This window comes from Vicia villosa, linkage group LG2, assembly GCF_029867415.1.
Source record: "Vicia villosa cultivar HV-30 ecotype Madison, WI linkage group LG2, Vvil1.0, whole genome shotgun sequence".
NCBI classification, from domain to species: Eukaryota; Viridiplantae; Streptophyta; class Magnoliopsida; order Fabales; family Fabaceae; genus Vicia; species Vicia villosa.
Window position 1 is genome coordinate 129,161,715 of NC_081181.1, and position 23,327 is coordinate 129,185,041.

Genomic DNA, 23,327 nt, shown 5'->3' on the forward strand with positions numbered 1-23,327 from the left:
AAGACATAATTTATAAATCCTTAAAACAAACATGGGAATGTAAAAAATTAAAGTAACATTCCTGGGAATAAATCTAGAATCCATGAAACAAATGCCCCCTAAATATTTTGATATTTTGCTATGACATTTTTAAGATATTTAAATTTAAAACTATTTTAAATAGTTTTTATAAAGATTATATTTAATATCTATTTAATATCTATTTAAATTTTTTAACTATTTCAATCAATTTTTATTTGAATTTTATTAAATTAATTATGTAATATTTTTAATAATATAATTTATTTTATAATAAACAGACTTAAAATCGGTAACTTATAAGTTTAAAAATAGTTTTTATATTAAAATAATCTGTTCAACTAAATTATACGTAAATATATTCGAATGTAAAATAATAAACGCAGCTCTCTTAAAAATATAATTAGTATTATATAATTAATTAAGTTTAAATTAATTTTTATCGCCATATCCTACTACATGTATATGCTTATTCAATCTAAAATGAAATATTGTATTGACCAGTAGTATTAGTGTGTACTACATGTTTTCACACTCACTTCATTAAAGAAAAGATTCTCACTTTCTCACTATATAAAAATTAATTTAAGTTATTTGTCCAATTTTTTTTAATGAAACTGATTGACTGATTGTACCGTATAAATTTCAATCCTCATCATTTTCAATTGTGAAATTTATTTAAAAAATTGTGATTTAATTGGATATGGACTCGTTCCCTTATGCAATGTCATGAAGTTGAATTTTGTAAATATTAGGGATTAATAAAATTGATGAACAAGTCGTATTGATAACATTGTTAAAAAAAATCATTTCCTTGAAGAATAGAAGGAGAACAAGATAATAATTAAAATAACTACGAAAAAATAATAGAAGTCAATTGATAAAGTTGGAAATTTCGTTGTAGTGAGAATATTTTTTTTTCTCCTTCAATATTTCGCAATGTGTTAGTCTAGAATATAGTGACATAGTATTGCAATAGATGATTAGAATTTCATTTATACTAGCAAAGGACCCCTGTGAACGTCGATATAAATTTTAAATAAATTTTATATAGGAGTGATGCTATTTGTAACGAAAATAAAATTCACGAAAGCATCACGAATAAACCATAACCTTTGGATTGTGGGTCATTTATTGCAACAATGTTTTGATCAAAATAAAAAGGCCCCACCATATATACACATAGTGCTATTTATTAAATACATGAATTGATAACAATAAAAAATCCCACCATTTATACACATATAATTTATCTTTATGCTTTCGTGAACAAATTTCTTCGCGACAAATATCATTATCCTTTATATAGTTATGGTTAAGAAATATATATATATAAATATGTACGAATTAAAAGAAAAAATATTTTAAATAATTATTGTCATATAAATATTAATTTAATTTATCATTTTATAGTAGTTTTTCGGATATACATAAAAACTATAGTTAAAAATATATGAGTAGATGGTATAGCAAACTTCACCCAGACACATATATAAAATCGATTATCTAACCGTGCATTCGTACGGGTCGCGCAATATCGTTATAAATTATAAATAAATATATTATAGTGATGATTAAGAAAATATAATTTAGTAGAAAAAATATATTTTAGTAGAAAAAATAAAGAAAATATTTAAGTACTCATCTACCCGTGTGTTTGCACGGGTTGTGCAATTTCTTTGTAAATAGTAAATAAATATAGTATAGTAATGGTTAAGAAATGTATATAAAAGATATACAAATTAAATAGTCTTGAGTCGTCGAAAATGTATATTTTGGTAGAAAAAAATAAATGAAATAATTAAGTAGTCATCTAAAATGTATATTTTAGTAGAAAAAGATAAATGAAATAATTAAGTAGTCATCTACCAGTGCATTCGACGCAGACCCGACCATTCCCAAGTGCAGTATGTGCTGCAGCACTGGGCCTAACCTAATTTTTTAGGAGGCCCCAATATTACATGCTTAGTCACTTTTCTATATTTTATAATTTAATAACATTGAATGCATACTAATAAAGTATCAAATATTTGTGAGTGTATCAAAACACTTGATAATGAATTAAATACATAGATGTCATATTTATTAAATATTGTGTGTTCAATTTTTTGAGAAAGCTAAAAATTGAGAGAAAGTGTATATTATTAACAACAAAAAAAGAAAGACAAAGTGTATATATAATTTAGTTTGATTTAGTTATAAAAACATAAGTTACTGTTTAAAATAAAAATAAATTAATTAGTAGGTATTCTTTAAACTCTAAAGTCTTTATAGTGAGACAAATTTTCTATAGAAAAGATAAAATTTTATTGATTTTAATTTTTTATTACACTTTTCTTTTATTTTAATCATTAGAAAAACTAAGTTTTGTTTTACTTTAAAGCTCAATAATTAAACAATTTTTTTTGTCATTTTCACTCCAACTTAATAATACATTTAATTCAAAAAACAAATAAATTTAATTTATCTTTTTATCATCATTTTAAATAAAATATAGCTCAAACAAATTAACAATGTTTTATAAAGGGTTAACCTTAAATTCTGTGAAGTTCAATATTTTTTTCAATTAAAAAATAAATAGATTTTCAATTTATTTGTTCAAAAATACGTGTAAAATCATAATTTGTGTTTTAAGTATTTGTTATTTTATATATATTTTTAAAAAACATGTATAAAATCATATTTTTAAAATTATATATTTTTTAATTTAACTCTATTTTATAAATAAGAATAGGGCCTTCATTGATTGGGCCGACCCTGATTCCACGAGTTACACAACATTGTTATAAATAGTAAATAAATATAGTATAGTGATGATTAAGAAATACATATAAAATATATATAAATTAAGTAGTCTTTGTCCGTCTAAAATGCACATTTTAGTAGAAAAATAAAATAATCAAGTAGTCATCTATACCCGTGCATTCACACAGATCACGCAATATCGTTATAAATAGTAAATAAATATAATATAGTGATGGTTACAAAATATATACAAATTAAGTAGTCTCGGCCCATTTAAAATGTATATTTAAGTAGAAAATATAAATAAAAAGTTAAATAATCATCTACCCGTGGATTCACACGGACCGAGTAGTATGAAGATTAATAAATGACTCTTATGATATTTGAAATAAAAATTTGAATGATAATGAAATTAAAATTAAAACAATATATTAAAAATTAAAATTAAATCTTTCTATACATATTAAAAGACATAAATTTTTTGGTTAAACATTTTTTGAATAAAAGTCATAGTTATTTTCCTTGGTCATATAAAAAAAACGTGTAAGACAGTAATAATGATAAAGTCATTTAATTTTTTAATCCATTTTTTAGAAAAAAAATTATAATTTTTTCCCTAGTCATATAAAAAAACGTGTAAGACAGTAAAAAGGGTGTAGTCGTTTAACTTTTTTTTAAAAATATTTGATAGATGTTAATTTTCTTATTATAATAGTAGAATCCAAAGCATAGAAATAAATTAATCTATAGATAAAAAATTGATAATTTTGTTGTAATAAATAAATGTGAAAATTTTTTTATTTTTAAAATTCCTAAGTTAATAATAATACTAACTTATTATTATTATTATTATTATTATTATTATTATTATTATTATTATTATTATTATTATTATTATTATTATTAATAAATAATAAAAAACAATTGTAATACTGATTAATACTCCCTCCGTTTTTTATTATAAGTCGTTTTGGGAAAAAAATTGTATTTAAATATAAGTCGCTTTACAATTCCAATGAATAATTAATGCTATTTTTCCTATTATATCCTTAGATATTTATTATTCTCTCTCCTTTCAATTATATAAATTTATGTTCCACATGTCATTAATGAAGGATAATTTTGTAAAAACCTTCATAATTTCTCATTTTCATACAACAATTATTATTTTTCTTAATCTATGTGAAAAGTCTAAAACGACTCATAATAAAAAAACGGAGGGAGTACTATTTAAGTGAAGGAATGTTACATAGAAGTCAAAAATCAATCTAATGGTTAAAATTAATAAGCAATTAAATGTGGAGAGAGAAAAATAATACTCATTAATTTTAACCATTAGATTAAGAAGAATCAATTAAAAAGAGTGTAGTCGTTTAACTTTTTAAAAAAAATATTTGATAGATGTTAATTTTCTTATTATAATAGTAGAATCCAAAGCATAGAAATAAATTAATCTATAGATAAAAAATTGATAATTTTGTTGTAATAAATAAATGTGAAATTTTTTTTATTTTAAAAATTCCTAATTTAATAATAATACTAACTTATTATTATTACTATTATTATTATTATTATTAATAAATAATAAAAAACAATAGTAATACTTATTAAAACAATTTAAGTGAAAGAATGTTACATAGAAGTCAAAAATCAGCGGTGGGAGGATGAAAACTTAAGGTTAAAATATATTTGCTTTTGTTTTCTTCTCTTTGCAAACTTGAAACAAAACAATGGTGTATTTTATGGGTTTTAAGCAAAGAAGGAGCAGTCAAGGTCAAGACTTTTCTGTGTGAGAGAGGAAGAAGGAAAGAAAATTATTCTTAATTGGAGACCATTGGCGGATCTTGTTGTTTTTTACGGTTACCAGTGGCGGCGAAAATGGAAGTTTGAAAAGCAATGCATTTGGATCTGGTAAGAGAAGCAACTATTGGTATGAAAAGATGCGAAGAAGAGAAAATGGAAGAAGCCAAAAAAATAGAAGAGAAAATGAGCCTGCCTTTAGGAAATAAAATATGTGGATAATGAATTAATCTCTTCATGAGGTTCTTCTGATAGAGACTACATTTTATGTGCATTGGAAAAATGTTGAACCTTTACAACTTCTAAGAGAGAGATAATGAGAAGAAACTTTGGAATTGGGTTATGCAGATGAAACGTGAGGGAGAGCCACCATAAATGCATTGAAATTGTAAGTTTTTTTGAAAAGATATTTTCAGGTGATTGAAAGTTATAGTTGGCCTTAATCTACTTTTAATATAATAAAGTAGAATACATATGAAATCCTATCATTATCCCTCTAATCACCAATTTGAGGGTGATAATCGAGGACATAACGGTAATTGCATTTCCCTAAATATTTTAATTAACAAATAAATATTATAATTATGACATTACTTCATACCCCACCTAAATCAATTAATTACGCTTTGAAAATCTCAATTTGTAGTCACCTTTTTTAAAAAACTACCTTGAAACTCAACAATTTTATTGTGGAGCCTTTCACTCTTCATCCTCTTGAAATCCTACAAAACCTTTCAAATGCCATCATCATTGTTCTTTACTCCTCTCATAACTCTAAACTCTATAAATTATGGCATTTGATGTCCACCAAGTCTCAAATCGTCCTCAACCAAACCTTTATAACATTAATGTTTATCTTCATCTTCAACGTGTTTCATACGAAATTTCCAGAAAATTATCCGACACCGCATTCTAATCGATCTTCTCCTTCTTAACTTTTTCGCCACCCGCATAACAAAATCTCCATTTAATCCTCCTCCATCTCTTATGCTTACTCTTAAACCATATTATCTTTCAACGAATCCAAGCTTTTACATTTATGGATGAAACTGTCGATGCCGACTCCATCACCATCGAAGTTAATCCCAATCAAATCGAAGTCAAGTTCTTCAACAGATAAATCTTCGATCTTCATGTCTTCTATTGAACTCTTTCTCCATTTCTATTTCTTCATGTATATAGGTTTAAATTCAATTCGGACACTGTTCATAATACCAAGCTCCAAGTCCATGAGGATGGCGCGTAGCCATGCAAGGGAGACTTTGTTGAATCTGCAAAAGATGTTGATAAGAGTAGCACCATTTCTATGATAATTTCTGACCCACAAGCCTTTGATTGTTGCATTTGTTTTCGGCCTTTTACTAATCCCTTAATTTGGTATTTTTTTTTTTTTACTTTCTGTCTTTCAGATTAGTAAGGGCTCTTCAAGTTTTATAAGTTCAATTGGATAGTGTGGGTGATTCTGGCTTCATGAATTTTGAAGATGCTTTGTATCCTTACCCAATGGAATTTTTTTCTTACAATTAAGTTTAAAAGTTTTCATACACTTTATCTGGATGTTCCTTATATGTTAAGAATGCATGAGTGTTGTGGTTGCTGGGATGAAATATTGAGTTTATGTTGATATTGAGTTCTGTATATTTGTTAAAAAATCACACATATTTGTCTTTTCATTCCAGTATTAATTTATCTTACAGATCTTTGAGATTTTATGTTACAGCTCTAGAATAAATTGATTTTAGTAGGATCGTTGTGAAGTGATATTAGATACTATTGTAAACAATTATATGATTTAATGATATCAGAGAAGTCACTCTTTTGTCATTCACATCATTTGTATTAGTGGTAGACCTTTTATCTTCTGTTTCTATTGGTAGACCTTTTATCTTCTGTTTCTATTTCTAATATAGAAAATTGAAACGTTTTCCATTATTTATTCTCCTTGAAAATCTCATATTTATAGAAGAAAGAGAGAATCTTTTTATTAGACTTTTGCTCTTCTATTTCCAATTTTTATTAGACTTTGAATATATGATCTAGGTATAATTTATAATTATTATTATTTAAAATTTAAATATTATAAATAATTTTGATTTGTGTTCGATAAATTTTAAAATATTCCTTTACATATTTTTTTAAGTAATAAATATAATAACTACATTAAAATATGATAATTAAGTAAATCATTTTAAATTATGAAAACTTAAATTAATTTTTGAAATTACAAATATATTATCAAAAATTATGTTTTTATTTTTAAAGGTTTTTAGGACTTAGGAGTTTACATAATAGCTCCATTACTTCGATTTTTAATGTTTTTTAATTTTTAATTAAGAATTATCAGGCTAATTAATTCTCTCAATCCTAATTAATATGGACAAGATTCTTGACATTCTCAAGGTTTTAAATCACCATTTTAAAAATATTTGTATTAAATTGTGTAATAAAGGATAATAATGATTATTAACATGACTTTTAAATATTTGTATTTAAAAAAATAACAGGATAGTTATTCTTATATTTATATTATAATAATAACAATATAACAATAATAATAATTATAATTCTTCCTATAAAAAAATAAATATTAATATTAATAATAATTATAATAATAATTTATTAGAATTGTAAATGGTGAATATCTATAAAATTTATTTTAGATATTTATTACATATTAAATATTATAAAAAAATTCTTAACTTGGATAAATTTACACGTATTAAATTGTTAGTAATATTTAATAAAAAAATACTTAATTTATTGATTTAAAGCGATTTAATTTTAACACATCGAATTGTAACTAAAAGAATTATAATTTATTGATTTATAACCAATTTAATTTATTTATCACATTAATATTTTAATTTATAATAAATAGAGATTTAGAGGAATTGATAAAAAAATAAGAGATTTACAATTGTGTTATAATATTAAATTATTAATTAAATATATATTTTAATACAATTTATTTAAAATAAAATAAAAAGAAATTCGTAATTTTATTAAAGGATTAAATTATTAAATATATATTTTCACAATATATAACTTAGGATTTTAGTATATATTGATATTGGATACTATTGTAAACTATTAAATGATTTAACTATGATATCGTATAAGTGATAATGGGTGTTTCCTTTTTACACCATTCATTTTATTTTTTCAACACCATTCATTTTATTTTTATTAAATGTTTCCTTATTAATTGAATTTAAATTTAAATTCAGAATGTCACACATCACACATTATGACATTTTATTACTAAGTTAAATCATTATATATTAATTCTTTAAAAAATCTTCGGAAAAGAAATAGCCATTAATATAAAAAATCTTCGGAAAAGAAATAGCCATTAATATAAAAAATCTTCGGAAAAGAAATAGCCATTAATATAAAAAATCTTTAATGTCCACTTAAATAATGTATATTAATTTGTAGATTTTATTGTTATTTTAGACTATTGGTTTACTTAATAATACTTTGTTTCACGCGTGAAATATTAGGTTTATACAAAACACATCAGTATTCCAATTATATTGGGTTTATCAAATATATATTTTTAAAACGATTTTATTTTATTATGTATTAAATATTTATAAGAAAGATGGATAAATGCATACTATATTTTTCAAAAACTTTTTCTTTTAAGTTTTTCAACCATTGTTATTTGTTCAAGATTTGTCAGAGATTCTTTATAAAACTTAATTTTATTTAAATTTATTTTTTATTAGATGATAAAATCATATATTATCAATAGAATCCATAAATTTACAATACAAAACAATTTAAAAATTATAGACATGTCTGACGGGCCTAACCTATTTTTTTGACGGGCCGCCAAAATATTACTTAAATTGAACATATATTAGAGATAATATATTTACCGATTTCTGAATTACTATAGCATATAAATTCTAAACTACTACACAAATTTAACAAACATAATATTATTCAATCCATCAAATCTAATCAAATCATTAATGCAAAATATTTTTTTGGTGTATAATATATTTTAGTTTATACTATTTGTTAATAAAAATTGTAAAATTAAAATTATAAACAATTATAAAAATTATAGGCATGTCGGACGGGCCAATCCTTTTTTTCCACCATATATTTGATTTAATAGCAATTACCAAATCTATCTATATCCAGACAATTACTACAACTTGATAAATTAAATTAATATTTGTATGACAATCAACATTGAATTTTTTTCTCTTTGACTCCATTGTATATAGGGGCTGGAGAAAACCCAAGCTTAGGAAGCATATAGTAAATATTCTTATGTAGAGTTAGTCAATTTATGATGTAATGACCTTGAGTAATTTTGCTCTTTGAAATGAATAAATTCTTTTATTTCAAAAAAAAACATTGAATTTTTTTCTATTAATTCGTATAAATTAATATACATTTTTTAACCATAACTATATAATATTTATTTAATATTTATATCGACTTTACGTGACCCGTGCGAATGCACGGGTCCTTTACTAGTAAATGAATATTTCTCAAACTTTTTAATTAAGGCTTTGATTAATTTTTATTTAAATTATGTAAAACCTCTAATGACATTTTTATCCCTAAAAATTGAGTAATCCATGGATTACTTTAGGATTAGTATGTAATTATATGGAGTTTCAAATTTCTTATTATAGTAGTAGATTTCTACTGAGTTGAAATTTTAAAATTAAGTACTCCCTTCGTCCCAAAATAAGTGTTATAGTCGACATTTTCACACAAATTAAGAAAAGGTAATAAATAAAAGAGAGAATGACAATTTTACCAAATTATTCTTATTTGTCATTGATGTATTCTTATTATCATTAATATAATGTGAGAGAAATAATAAATGAAGAGTATTAATTAGAGGGTATAATTGAAAAATAAAAACTAAAATTGTATTGGAAACTAAAAGTGACCCTTATTTTGGGATAAATATTTTTTATAAATGTAACATTTATTTTGGGACAGAGGGAGTATGTTATTTGTCTTTGCAAATATTTATAGTCTTTAATTTTGTTTTACTTTGTATAATTTTTTATTTGGATTTGATACTTATAATTTTTTTTATTTCATTATTTGTAAAATTGGTTTATATATTAGAATTGATTTTATAATATATAGAATATTTTATTATTTGTCTCTATTATTATTGATTCAAAAACTAAAATTAGTTATCACATATTATTTTGGATCAATTCTAGTAATAATTAACTTTACAATGATAAATAAAAGAATAAGGTTAACTAAACTAAAAAAAATTACAAAAATAAAATAATTACAAGAACTAAACATAAAAAATTATTAATAAGGGGATCCATCTATCTCATACTTCTGTCTATACCTTTTTAAAAAAATAGAGAAGATTTTGACTCATGCCCTTTAGGTCATTGGTATTGATCATGATAAATCATAAACTATTAGGTTTTTATATACTTCTAATTCTAATTAGGGGTGTTCATGGTTCATAAACTGAATTAAACCGAACCATATAAATAGTACCGTTTTTAATAACCACATTAATAACAATTCTGTTAATTATTAAAACAGTTTCATTTCAGTTATAAATTGGTTTAAACCGGTTTGTAATTATAAATTAGTTTTATATTAAAAATAGAGTTTTTTCAATTTTTTTGAAATACTAAAAATTGAGTTTTTCGGAAATAAGGAAAATCGAGTTTTCAGAAACTTGGAAAATCGAGTTTTTTCAAAAATTAAAAAAATTGAGTGTTTCAAAAATTTGAGTTTTTTTCGAAAATACAAAAAAATTGAGATTTCGGAAACACGAAAAATCGAGTTTTTCAGAAACATGAAAAATTGAGTTTTTTGGAAACATGGAAAATCGAGTTATTCCGAAAATACAAAAATCGGGTTTTCGGAAACACGGAAAGTCGAGATTTTTTGGAAATTAAAAAAATTGAGTTTTTCGGAAACACGGAAAATCTAGTTTTTCCGAAAATACAAAAAATCGAGTTTTCGAAAACACGGAAAATCTAGTTTTTCCGAAAAAACAAAAACAAAAGTTTCTGAAAATACAAAAATCAAATTTTTCGGAAACACGAAAAAATCGAGTTTTCGCAAACACGGAAAATCGAGTTTTTTCAGAAAGTTTAGGAAACACAAAAAATCGAGTTTTTCAGAAACACGAAAAAAATTGAGTTTTTTTGAAAATTCAAAAATCGAGTTTTTCGGAAACACAGAAAATCGAGTTTTTCGAAAACACGGAAAATCAAGTTTTTCCGAAAATACAAAAAATTGAATTTTTTCGAAAATTCAAAAAATCGAGTTTTTCATAAACACGGAAAATCGAGATTTTACGAAAATACAAAAAATCGAGTTATTATGAAACACGGAAAATCGAGATTTTTCAAAAATACAAAAAATCGAGTTTTTTGGAAACACCAAAAATCTAGTTTTTTTAAAAATTCAAAAAATCGAGTTTTCCCGAAACATGGAAAATCGTGTTTTTTCAAAAATACAAAAAATATCGAGTTTTGCGGAAACACGGAAAATCGAGTTTTTCGGAAAATTATTTTTTATGAGAAACTAATTTATTTAAATAAACCAATTTATAAATGGAAACTGGTTCTGAACCGGATTTAAACTGAATTTTAATTGTTTAAATTAAATGGTTCAGTTCATTAACTATTTAAGTGATTCAGTTTTTTTATGGTGCAATGCAATTTAATTTAAATATACAATTCAGTTAACTATATTTTTGAACACCCCTACTTCAAATGGCCTACAGGTGGGATAATGGGAGGACAGACATTTGTCTTAGTAGCATAACTAAATTGGATTGAGAAGATAGTATTGAGGAAGATGATTGAGCAATACTTTCCATCTGGAAATACTTTGACAATTAAATTAGTAATCAAATAAGAAGTTTGGTAAAAAAAATAGAAGTTAAAAGTATGTGTAATAGAGATCATGTATTTTCCTTGTTAGATGGATATTTTTTATAGGAATCGATGGACTTTGAGGACTTTAATGGGAGAATTATATAGTGTATTACAGAGCAATTTGAGATGTTTTTAATGGGAGAACTCAACTATTTATTGAGATTACAAATCAAACAAATGGAAAGTGTAATTTTCATTAGTCATCCGAAGTATTGCTTGAAGTTATTCAAAAATTATGACATGAAGAATTCAACAATATCTACATCAATGGCTTCCAAAGCTGAACATGGATTAGAGATAGAGATAATCAAGTATAGAGGTATTTGAAACTGTAGTTATCGTCGACACCATTTTAGTTTTGACGATTTGTCAATTTGTGTGTATATGCATTATTAAATTTATCATCGTCGGTACCATTTTGCTTTTATAAAGAGCATTGTGAACCTAAAAATAGAATGATGTAATATATAGTCCACTAATATCAAAGGACTCAAAAAGACATGAGTACCAAAAATAGAAAAATCAAATTGTAACGAAGATGATAATATCTATAGTTGATCTTCAAGTGACACAACTGAAGAAATAAATATGTTATATTGTCCCACTCCTATGCGGGAAGAAATCTCTTTGTACAACAATAACAAGACAAAATCACTGAATTTTTTATTTTTGGTAGGATAGCTAATCATACCCTTTAGTTGTTCTAATTAATTAAAGTTTTACTGCACAAGTTACTTAGTATTAAGTAAGTTGTGTACTAAAGGTAATCGAAAATGTTTAATTCCTCTATATGTTTAGTTTATACAAACCTTAAATTTAAAACGTTTTTCCAAAAAGATCATGACTATGAAAGAATGCATACATATTACTTTTGGTGAACTAACCCCTAGTAGGTAAAAGTAGAGGTTGTTAACTTCAAGGTATCACTTAAAGAACATCTTTGAAAAATGAAAATCAAGGAAAATAAAAATATCAAAGACAAGACAAAGTCTAAAAACCAAATGGAGATATTCAAGTTAAAGAAGTCAACTTAAGAGAATCAGTGTCTAACTTAAGAATGGAGGATCATTAAGGATCATCCCATTCAGAAGGTTAATGAAGATATTTCTAAGGGAATTGCGTCTCAACACTCCCTTAGCTAGGTATCGAACCATGTGGCTTTTGTTTCACAAATTGAGCCAAAGGAAATTGATTAAGCTATCATCAAAGAACATTGGTCTCTTGATATGCAAGAAAGATTAAATTAATTTGAGATAAATAACATTTGGGAACTCGTTCCTAAAGCTAATTGAGTGATTAGAACCTTAGTGAATCTTTTGCAACAACTTGATATTCTTTTTTAAACGTTTTGAGAAACAAAACAATACCTGTTACAAAAGGTTACAATCAACAAGAAAACATAGATTTTGATGATTTTAGCCTTCTCATGCATTGTATTTTTGAAACGGGTGTAAAAAGTGCATCTTTGAATGGCTACATCCAGAAGGAACTGTATGTTGATCATCCTCCCATTTTTAGAACTTAAATTAGTTATGTCTTCGAAAATGAAAAAAGGCTTTCTATGATACTAAACAAGCTCCTGGAGATTGCTTTGATAATCTGAGAAATTTTCCGCTTGAAAACAAGTTTCTAATAAGGATGGATGATACAACTCTTGTTCAAACCAAACATATCTTTTTCTTGTGCATGCTCTCTTTATTGATCAGATACTTCTAACGAATCCTTATGCAAGGATGTTACTGATATGACGTAGATTAAAATCAAAAGTCGGGAGAGCTCTTTATACTATCCTAAGTGTATAGGAAGAAGTGGTTACCTGATGGCCCGCCATATTTTCATTTCACGTAATTTTTCAAAGCTTTACATTTTCTTTGAAATTTATTTCTCTACTTTCTCTCTTTTCCTCTCTAGAAACATTTCTATTTCACTTAAAATTGCCATAATAATTTTGAGTGAAACTATACTTCTGAGAAAGATTTTGTAAGTGGCTATGTTATTTTCTTAATTCTTGGGAGTGCAATTCTCTTAAGAAGATTGAGCTTGGTTTTTGAGATAAACCAAACATAAAATATTCGTTTTGGTTTATTAAGCTTTGTTGGAAAAAGTTCTACTTTTGATTATTTAGATCAACCTGGTAATCTCTAAGAAGGTTTGTTAGCTTAGCATGACGTAAACACAATATTTGATTGAGGATAAGCCTGTAAAAATCTCAGGATCAACTTGTATAAAGGTTTGTGGGCATAACCTTCAAAAGCTCAAAGTTTATAGTCAAACTTTCAAGTAGACCTTTTGCGGACAAGACTAGGCCAACGTTCGACGAAACCTTTATAAATCTCGAATGCAATCTAACCATATCCTTTTAGTTTTTGCTATTTACTTTTACTGTTTTTATTTCTGCTGCTATTCACTCTTAAGAAACTACTAACACGATTTTAATCGAGAAAAATATAAAACTAGTCACAAATTTTAAATAACTCAATTTACCCTCTCTCTTGTGCTTGAAGTCACTTGTCCAACAAAAACAACGTCACGTCTTAACTCTCCACTTAAGTCGAGCTACAGTTGAAAAATAAGGACAAACATAACAAAGCTGCCACCTTACAAAGCAGAGGCAAGGGCTTGGGACAACTATTTTGGGCTGGGTAGAGGCCCAATAGCAGCGACCTAGAGAATGCGTCGATCCACCAAGTCACTCGCGGAGCAGGAGTGCTACCTTGGGTAGAGCGCAGATGATCTGAATCTAGGATCCATCCTATGGATCCCTGCATCTTACGCCTGAAGATCATCAAGTAGTTATAAGCACTATACTATATAAAGGTAAATTACATCATTTTCAGGTACACTTCAAATTCAAACTTCATTCATTCATTCATTTTGCTCTCTTACTAACTCGATTGTTAGAGTGTTAACATTGGAGATCAATCCCTCTCTCATCATACCAGAAGCTCAAATCCACCGTTGCAATCCGCAGTCTTAATCTTCAATCAATTCCAAACAGAACAAATATCATACTATCACATAATTTAATTTCTTCTAAAATTTTGTAAAAGTAACCTGTATGAGATAAATTTTCCAACAATATAAATTTTGTAAAATCTGTCTTTGTTATATGAGCTTGATCATTTTATGAAGGTTTATAGTGTAGTTACACACCCCATGTGCTCAAACTCACCTCTTGAATCCAAGCCTAAACACATTTAATAGCCCTAACAAATAGTAAACCAGAATTCTCAAAACCAAACCATTCTGCACCACAATACTATCAGTATGAGTTTTTAATGAAATCACGTACCAAAATAAATGCCTGAGACAGTGAGTGAGTGTCTCAAATCAAACCATCACTCACTTTCCTTCCCAAATCACATTTTCTCATCCATCTATCGTCATCACCACCATCATCATCACCACAAGTCACAGTAGTATGCATTTAATGTAAACATTGACGAACAAATCAAAGCCTCACCAATAAATATAACTCATTAATTCAAATTTTCTTGTGATGAAACTCAAACACACACTCTCTTTCTTCGTTTCATCTTCTGCCATGGAAGCACATCTCAAAACCTTCAACCCTTCCCTTTTCACTCGCCAATTAGCCCACAAAACAACACCCACTTTCCCTTCTTACAATTACCATCACCTCCCTCTTCGAAAAATACCCAAAATCTCTTCATCTCTTATTCGTTCTTCCCATTCACCAATTCCAACAAACTCGGATTCTCATAGATTCTTCTCTTCCCTCACATCTTCTCAAAATCTCAACTTTTCAACTCCCAACAACATTCCCAACAACCCCTTTACCTCACATTCTCAATCTAGCAATATTGTTTGGACCCCAGCTTTTGAAAACGGGAACGAGGGTTTTTACGGAAGTAACAAAAACCGTGTTGTTACGGTGGTTTTGTTGGGGTGGCTTGGAGCGAAAACCAGACACCTCAGAAGATACGCTGAGTGGTACAATTCACGTGGCGTTAACGCTGTTACTTTCGTTGTTGATGTAAAGGAGATTCTTGGGTTTGACCTTGGGCATGTGCTTGAGGAGAGAATCTCTATGTTTGCTGACCAATTGGTTACGTGGGTTTCTGGTGAGGAGAAGGATGGGAGAGAGAGGTGTTTGGTTTTTCACACTTTCAGTAACACTGGTTGGTTTGTGTAAGTGGATTTGGTAATGGTTTTTTGAGGATTGTGGTTTGTGTGATTTTTGTTTAACTGGTTTTTGTATTGGTTTGTTTTTGTGGTAGGTATGGTTCAATTCTTGGTAGGTTTATGGATAGTCATCATGTAATGGAGAAGGTTAAGGGAAGCATTGTTGATTCTGGTGGTGCAGAACCTTTTAATCCTCAGGTACTAAGAATTTGAATTTTCCAACATTTTTTATGTTGCTTAATTGCTTGTTGATTCTGTAAAATATATTCTGGCTAAAAGTGATTTGAACATAAAATAATTTATGATTGGATACATTCAAACATGTGATAATCAATTATATGACTCTGAGATCAATTTTGTCCCCAATTTAGCTTGTTTAGCATAATGCTACTCTTTGGTAGGCTCATCAGCCAGCAATAAACTTTTAAGACATCAAGGGTGAAATAAGCCAATCCTATTCAGCAACTTATTTGTCAGTATAAAATGTTCATTGGATGCTCTGAAAACAACATCATATTGAATGTTTAGAAGTCCTGATACACACCATTATTACATAAAAAAACTTAATACACAACAGCCAAACATCCCAGTGATACACAGTAAATAACAATATAAGTAAACAAATCTTATAACCTACGATTAAAGTTTTTCAAAAAATCATGGCAAACTAAACATTACCTGAGTCCCCTTCTGCAATGTCTTCTCCATTCAGAACAATTAGACCCTAAGTGTCTGTTAATAAGATAAGTAGAAAAACAACTGATTATAAAATGATGTCAAAATCACAAAATTAGAAACTAAACTTGTAACACACCCGTAATGTGTTTTGCTTTTTGTGAAAGGCTTTAGCGAGAATGACTCAGTCTTTGTGCTTTTCGAGTATCCCAAATCATCCCCTCAAAGACCTGATCATAAAAACAAACAAACAACATACTTCAAACAGTGAAAGAGAGAGTATCAATTGCAATTGCAACAGGGTGAGAGAGTTAGTTACGGTTGAGCACGCTCTTTGTAAGCACGTTTGCGAGTGATGTTTTCAGCGACCACATATAGGCGCCGTAGGAGTATGCCCTGATGCTTTTCCTGGTTGCGGCACTAGCTCCTGAGTTTATTTATAATGGTTTTCTAATATAGATTATAGATATCACTGTATGGTTTTAGTCGGACACTTGACTTGATTTTTCCTCCAATTCTCGGGTTGTTTATAAATGATAAGAAATAGTTTGTGTTTAGATTGGAAAGTTTACACTAGTTTTTTTTGTTTGTTGACAAATTCACTTTTAGATATTTTCCCGCTGATTTCTAACTCTAAATGTAATTTTTGATGAGTTTGATTTTGTGAAATTGGTTTGGTTGAAATTAAGTTTGGATTGAATTGTTTATGGTTGAATGTTTTTACTGGAGAAACACAAGATTGAATTGATTTGGATCTAATGCAGGGCTTTCATTTCTCAATGCCATGTTTTAATCAACTTTGATTCGTTGTTTATTCTTCCTTGCCTTTGGTAATTTCTTCTTTTATAAGTTGTCAAATTGTTCTCTCGCATTTACTTACAGGTCTGGGCGGCTGGTTTTGCTACTGCTATATTGAAGAAACGTAGCTCTTCAGCACAAGCTTTAGCCGACGTAGGAAGCAAGCCTAAATCAGAAGCAAAGATTCAACAAAACGAACCTTCCATAATTGAAATTGTGGTGTTCTCACTATTAGAGAAAATATTCTCATTTCTTTTGCAGTTGCCGGAGTCAAATCAGTAAGTGTCTTCCCTCCAAATCTTAAATCACTCACTACATGAATAAAAATGCTGCGTGAAATGTGACTAGTTTCAACGCTTAATTTTGTTGATTGGAACTTATAATTTATACTTCAAAATAGAAAATACTGAGCACATTTTCTGTCTCTAACGCAGGAGGTTAAATAAGGTTTTCACTCCCCTTTTGGAGCACCAGCCTTGCCCTCAACTCTACCTGTATAGTACAGCTGACAAAGTAATCCCGTTTCAATCGATAGAAGCATTCATTGAGGAGCAGAGGAAGATGGGAAAAATTGTGAGATCATTTAACTTTGGTTCATCTCCTCATGTGGATCATTATAGAAATTTTCCCGACGTATATCTGTCGCAAGTTGCTGAATTCTTGAATGAGTGCCTTGATAATACAGACAAACAGACAGCAGATGCATATGTTAAGTTCCAGTCCAACATTAAGGATTAAATGTAATGTCATTTTTAGAACCTGTAGCGCTAATTGAGCATAGAGTAGCTAAAATTTAGAACTTTTTTTATTTTATTTTGTAATTGAGTCTAGAGTAGTGTTAGACCATTTTTCCATCGCTGTTAAGAAAGGCGGTGTTTCATGTTGTATTCAAATTTACGTCTTAAATAATGTTTTTGATCCAAGTTATAGATTTTCAATTTGATCATCATTCAATTGGGAAAAGAGAAGACATACTTGTTCAAAAAGTTTAGTTTACTCTAAATCAATGATTGAAGTTGACATTAGAATATATTGAACACAGGGACCTTGGACAGTTGGAAGAGTGGTGCTAATACAGGTTATTCTGCAGCCAGGAGGGGTTGCTAGAAATGTAGGATCTTGAACTTATGTAGGAAATGTCCTAAAACTTGGCAAAAATGCAATCTGTCAAGGAGATGTAAACTGCAGCTGATTGCACATACATCAGACCAGAAAACAATTGAGACTACCAAGAAACAACCTGATAAGCACACTATCAAAATTTTGAGTCCAAGTCTACTCGTTCTCTACATTTTTCTATAAAAGAAACATTAGACAAATAATTACTAATAGTGCTTTTTCTGCCACTCCATAAACCATTTTCAAAGGAGCCCGGGAGGGTTGGTCTAGCGGTGGAGCTTGGGCCTTAAGGGCGTGCTTCTCTTGAGGTTTTGAATTTGAAGGAGCCCGGGGCCAACTTTTGAAGGCTACGTGGGGAGCTTAAAAAAGAATTAGTCGGCACGGAAGAAAGGATACCACTCTATTAAAAAAAAAAAAAACCATTTTCAATGCCTTTGAATTTCTCCTCCACATCCCTTCACATGTAACCCATTCCAATTTTCTTTCACAAAGTCACGATAATTCCGCCTGAGCAGCAACATGCAACTTAGACGGTTCGGTTCAAAACCTGTTACTATAAAAAACCAGGTTTTTAATTTAACCCGTTTAAAACTGATTTTTTAATTGAACCAATTTTAAAACCGGTTTTGATTATGACTCTTTTACCAATTCCATCAACGAAACTCTACCTTCATCTCTCGCTTACACACTTACTTTGACTCCAACCTATTCCTCAGTTTTAAGAAGTGAATATGGCGGTTCAAGATGATCCCATGGTGGTTCCCAACCTCTCTCCGCCCAATACTTATGAAGCTGTTGTCAACGGTGGCACCTTTGACCGATTGCATGACGGTCACCGCCTCTTTCTTACGGTAACTCTATGTTTCCTTTCTTTCTTTCGGTTTTCAATCTCCGTTGTTTATTTCGAAAATTTCTAATTTCCACATAGGCTTCTGCTCAATTGGCAAAGAACCGTGTTGTGATTGGAGTTTGCGATGGTCCTATGCTTGTGAAGAAACAGGTTCCTTTTTTCCCCCTAATTCTAGACATATCATAACAAAATATATATATTCTTCTTAATTCTTGTGTGTGGATTCAATAGTAAAATTGCTAATTACAGTATATTGCAACTAATAGCGAGTTAGTTCTTAATGTCGGTGTCGGACGACGAGACATTTGTGATTATGTTTAATTAATTAATTAATTATAATTATTATCGGTGCCGCCGTGTCAGTGTTTGGTCGTGTTCGGGTGTCCGTGTTTCATAGTTTAAGAGTTAGTTAAACGCCAAGGGCATGGTAGCGAAGGTTTGGGGGCCAAGAGCGTGTTCTCTAGGTCTTAGTTTCAAATTCCTCAAGTGAAAAATTCCTGTCTTAGGCTGTGTTAGGATAATCCATATTCCATACATAGCTCTCGCTTCGTGAGTTCTGCCGGTAGTCAGTGAGATTGGTCTCAGGATTAGTATGTAGTTAGGCCAGATACCGGGTTTATAAAGGAAAAAAAGTTAAGAGTTAGAGTTAGCTAAGCTAATTATCCTTCTTATCTTCTTTACTTATATGGGAAATGTGCTGAAAATAAGAACTTTACATATACATATTGTTTACTTTTCTCCTTAATCTACTCAGTTGTTTCATGATTGGTTTTTATGTATCTATAGTTTCATGGTTTCAATTGTTGGCCTACACTTCACGATTAAGTAGCATTACAGTTCAATCAAATATTGAATTGGTTGTTTTGATGATATTACATTTACACTTTTGTTAATCAACTCCCCCTTCCATTCCTTGGTAACAACTTTTAGCAGTTATGTTATATCTTTTATACCATGTTGTTTTATTTTATTTTTTTTAATGGCAAATTGTTAGCAGTCAATTGTTAGTATTATATTTTCATCCTTTTCAGGACTTGAACCATAGACCTCAAACTTCTTTTAACCCTTAGTTGAACTGGTTCAAGCCTATTATGTTGTTTGATTTGGTCATTTAGATTTTGTATTGTGGATTGTTATTCTGGAAATATGTTGTATACCAAGACTTGGTTGTTAGAGTTAAAACAACAGTGAAATAACTAGTATGAACTTTGCTTTCATCTTTAACTCTCATAAATCTCTTGCTAATCTCTTTTTTTACCATATTTTGTTCAAAGTATGATGAATTTACTCTGGATCATCGTGGACTCGTGGTTGGGAATAGTCCAAAGCAGATTAAATCACGCATAAGAATATTTTGAAGTCAAAACTAAGTATAATCTTAGCTGTCTGTTAGCAAAATTTCAAACATTTAAGCTTACTTTGGTACCTAAACGGGGAAAACTATTGAATACTGCAGGTTCAATGTTTGAAATGTTTAACTCTTAAAAATCAGTGATATAACTTTTATCTGAAGGTATCTTTAATAAATGATATAGAAGCTGCCTATAGCTAAAGCCTTTTGATCCTGTTAACTTACTTAGCAATAAGACATCAATCACTAAATTTCTATCTGACAATCCTATGGCCTGTGGAGTGTGGATTTTAAAGGAATCATATATTCTCCTTATGTTTTCCTTTCATGTTTAGATTTGCAATTGCAATTTTGTGATATAATCCTTTTCACACTTATGCAGTTTGCTGAACTCATACAACCAATTGAGACGAGGATACAAAATGTCAAAACTTTCATAAAGGTTCGAGTCCAAGCAATGCCTATTTTTCGCTGTGTTTTAAATTCATGATACATGAAAAAGAAGAATCTTCTGCATTTTTTATAGTTTAGTTTGAACAAAACATTGACATGGATAAGGGGTATATTTATATTCATCTTTTAACATCTGTCTGACAACTAATATTTCAATTGACATATAGCAGAATTTTATATTGTTAGTTTCTATTTGGTGCATAGGTGTGATATGATAAACGACATACTAATCTGCATCCAACTGTATTCCCCCAATTGTATATAGTGATTATTCTTGCAAGATTTATTATATTTTTTATTATTTAAGTTGTGACTATGAGTTTGATCTAACATGCAGTCTATTAAGCCAGAGTTGGAAGTGCAAGCTGTACCAATTACAGATCCATATGGCCCTTCCATTGTAGATGAAAAATTGGAAGCTGTGATTGTCAGGTTTGTTATATAGCATACTTGTCTGTACTAGTATTGGATAGTGGTATGAATAGACATTATAAAATTTAACTTATGACCAGACATTTCATTCCTAACAGCAGTTGTGATATTGATGTTTCATGATAATTAAAGTCTTGCTTTGATAGCAAAATAAGCCAGATGTTTGGTCTTAATTGTTAGAAAGGAAACACTAGTTTCTCTAATTGATTTATTACCCAAGAAAAATAAATGATTGAAATTAAAGATGAAATGATATAATAGGTCATCTCAAAAGGAACACCTATCAGCTAACCTGATATAGCATTCCATTTTGAAGAGAACTTTGGTTTGGTCTTTTAACAAGGGATCACCTAGAACTATACCTGAGCAGGATATCTTATCTTCTTTTTCTGTCAACTGTTATCATGATTTTGTGATGTCTTTTAGATTATAGATGCGGTATAAACAAATGATATGCAACTCTATATAGAGTTATTTGGTTACTAACTGTGGAGTTGGTTCTCTTATAGCAAAGAGACTTTACCGGGTGGGTTGGCTGTGAACAGAAAAAGAGCTGAGAGAGGCCTTTCACAGTTGAAGGTTTTAATTTACTGTTTATTTTGTTTAGTTGTGATTTCTTACATTAAAAAAGTTAAAAGTAAACATGTTTATACTTCTCAAAATATTTCTGTCACACATTAGAGATATTTATTGATGGATTTGTGCAGATTGAAGTTGTAGATTTGGTCTCTGGAGATTCAGGTGAGACTAAGCTGAGTTCATCAATGTTGCGAAAGCTTGAGTTTGAAAATGCCCAGAAACATAGTACAATACCACAGACAGAGTAGTAACAAAGATTTGTTGGCATGTATAAAAACAAAAGACCAAGTCTAAGATGTTCATTAAAGCAACTAATAAGCAGGTGCATCAGAGTCGAAGATGTCCATTAAAGCAACTAATAAGCAGGTGTAGTTCAACGATGTATTTATTTATTTTTTTAAAGTTAAATAGTCATGTGTAACAAAAAGATTATGGTTCTATTCGGACACACATTTTCTTCTTCTTTGAAATACCTTTGATTGATAAGAAAATATTAATGTTGTCTTGCACAGATTAAGAAATATGTTTGAACCCAGAGAAAAAAAAGATGATAAATACCTTTGATTTATAAGGAATTTGAAATATATACTTACCTTTTATCACTTCACTCACTCATTTATTCTACTTTTTCATAAATGTAAGCGTGAAATAATTGATAATGTAAGAATGTAATGTACAAAAGCATTTAACATAACATTGGAATGATGATTATGGTGGGGGTAGTGCGAGGGATATTGCACACAGTATTGGAGATATGTTACTTCCAAGTAGTAATGGGTGCTTAATAGTGACTTTTATCATTTTGTCATATTCACTTTCATCAATACAATACACATTTGAGCTTTTCTTCCTTCTCTTCTATGGATGCATGCTATGTTTCCTAATATGGATACACATCTGTTGCATTTCTTTCTTCATTTTCGATTCCTATCATTGATTTCATTCAAGTTTTTTATTTGATCTGCATCATTTCTCGTTTCTCCTCTTTCGTGATTTTCGCACCCCATACAACGTTTTCTCCTTTAAATTTTGAGTGGTCCATTCTGATTCGACTCTGATGTTGTATTCATCTGTCATGTTTTTTGATTCAAATCACAATTTCTAGTCTGGTTCATCTCAATTTCGATCAATTTTTGGTGTCATCAAATTTCTTCCCAATTTCGTCTCGACTAGATTGTGATTCCCTTTTTGTTTTTCCTTAGTTTGATCTACCAATTTTGCTTGCTTTCGTCTCAGATTCTTGTTCATTTAAATTTGTGATTCTTGCTCCAATTCTGTTTTGTGATTCTCACGATTCCAATTCTGATTCAAGTGTTTGGAGTTGTAATCTTCATTACAATGTGCAATTTCACGGCCTATATTTTGGTTCTGCTTAATATGATAGACTCCGCAAGCTCCTTAGCAGAAAATCATGGCATTGATGCTGTAATTCATGTTAATCATCTTGTTCATTGCT

The 23,327-nt window shown here is 28.9% G+C and overlaps 2 protein-coding genes across 2 annotated transcripts; both read left to right on the forward strand.

Moving 5' to 3' along the window:
• Window positions 1–14,698: 14,698 nt before the first annotated feature.
• Window positions 14,699–18,321, forward strand: LOC131652081 (uncharacterized). The gene is made up of 4 exons (XM_058921858.1): window positions 14,699–15,620; window positions 15,710–15,812; window positions 17,172–17,365; window positions 17,522–18,321. The coding sequence occupies exons 1-4, from the start codon at window positions 14,968–14,970 to the stop codon at window positions 17,823–17,825; spliced, it is 1,254 nt and encodes a 417-aa protein (XP_058777841.1). The 5' UTR covers window positions 14,699–14,967; the 3' UTR covers window positions 17,826–18,321.
• Window positions 18,322–18,822: 501 nt separating this feature from the next.
• LOC131652083 (phosphopantetheine adenylyltransferase) lies at window positions 18,823–22,455 on the forward strand. The gene is made up of 6 exons (XM_058921860.1): window positions 18,823–19,057; window positions 19,135–19,206; window positions 20,790–20,849; window positions 21,198–21,292; window positions 21,802–21,871; window positions 22,000–22,455. Exons 1-6 carry the CDS (start codon window positions 18,938–18,940, stop codon window positions 22,117–22,119), a joined length of 537 nt encoding a protein of 178 aa, XP_058777843.1. The 5' UTR covers window positions 18,823–18,937; the 3' UTR covers window positions 22,120–22,455.
• Window positions 22,456–23,327: the final 872 nt, after the last annotated feature.

Coding starts and splice junctions, on each gene's coding strand:
- LOC131652081 (XM_058921858.1), top strand. CDS start 14,968: ATGAAACTCAAACACACACTCTCTTTCTTCGTTTCATCTTCTGCCATG. Junction 15,621..15,709: donor AGTAACACTGGTTGGTTTGT/GTAAGTGGATTT, acceptor TTTTTGTGGTAG/GTATGGTTCAATTCTTGGTA. Junction 17,366..17,521: donor CAGTTGCCGGAGTCAAATCA/GTAAGTGTCTTC, acceptor TCTCTAACGCAG/GAGGTTAAATAAGGTTTTCA.
- LOC131652083 (XM_058921860.1), top strand. CDS start 18,938: ATGGCGGTTCAAGATGATCCCATGGTGGTTCCCAACCTCTCTCCGCCC. Junction 19,207..20,789: donor CTATGCTTGTGAAGAAACAG/GTTCCTTTTTTC, acceptor ACACTTATGCAG/TTTGCTGAACTCATACAACC. Junction 21,293..21,801: donor TTGGAAGCTGTGATTGTCAG/GTTTGTTATATA, acceptor GTTCTCTTATAG/CAAAGAGACTTTACCGGGTG.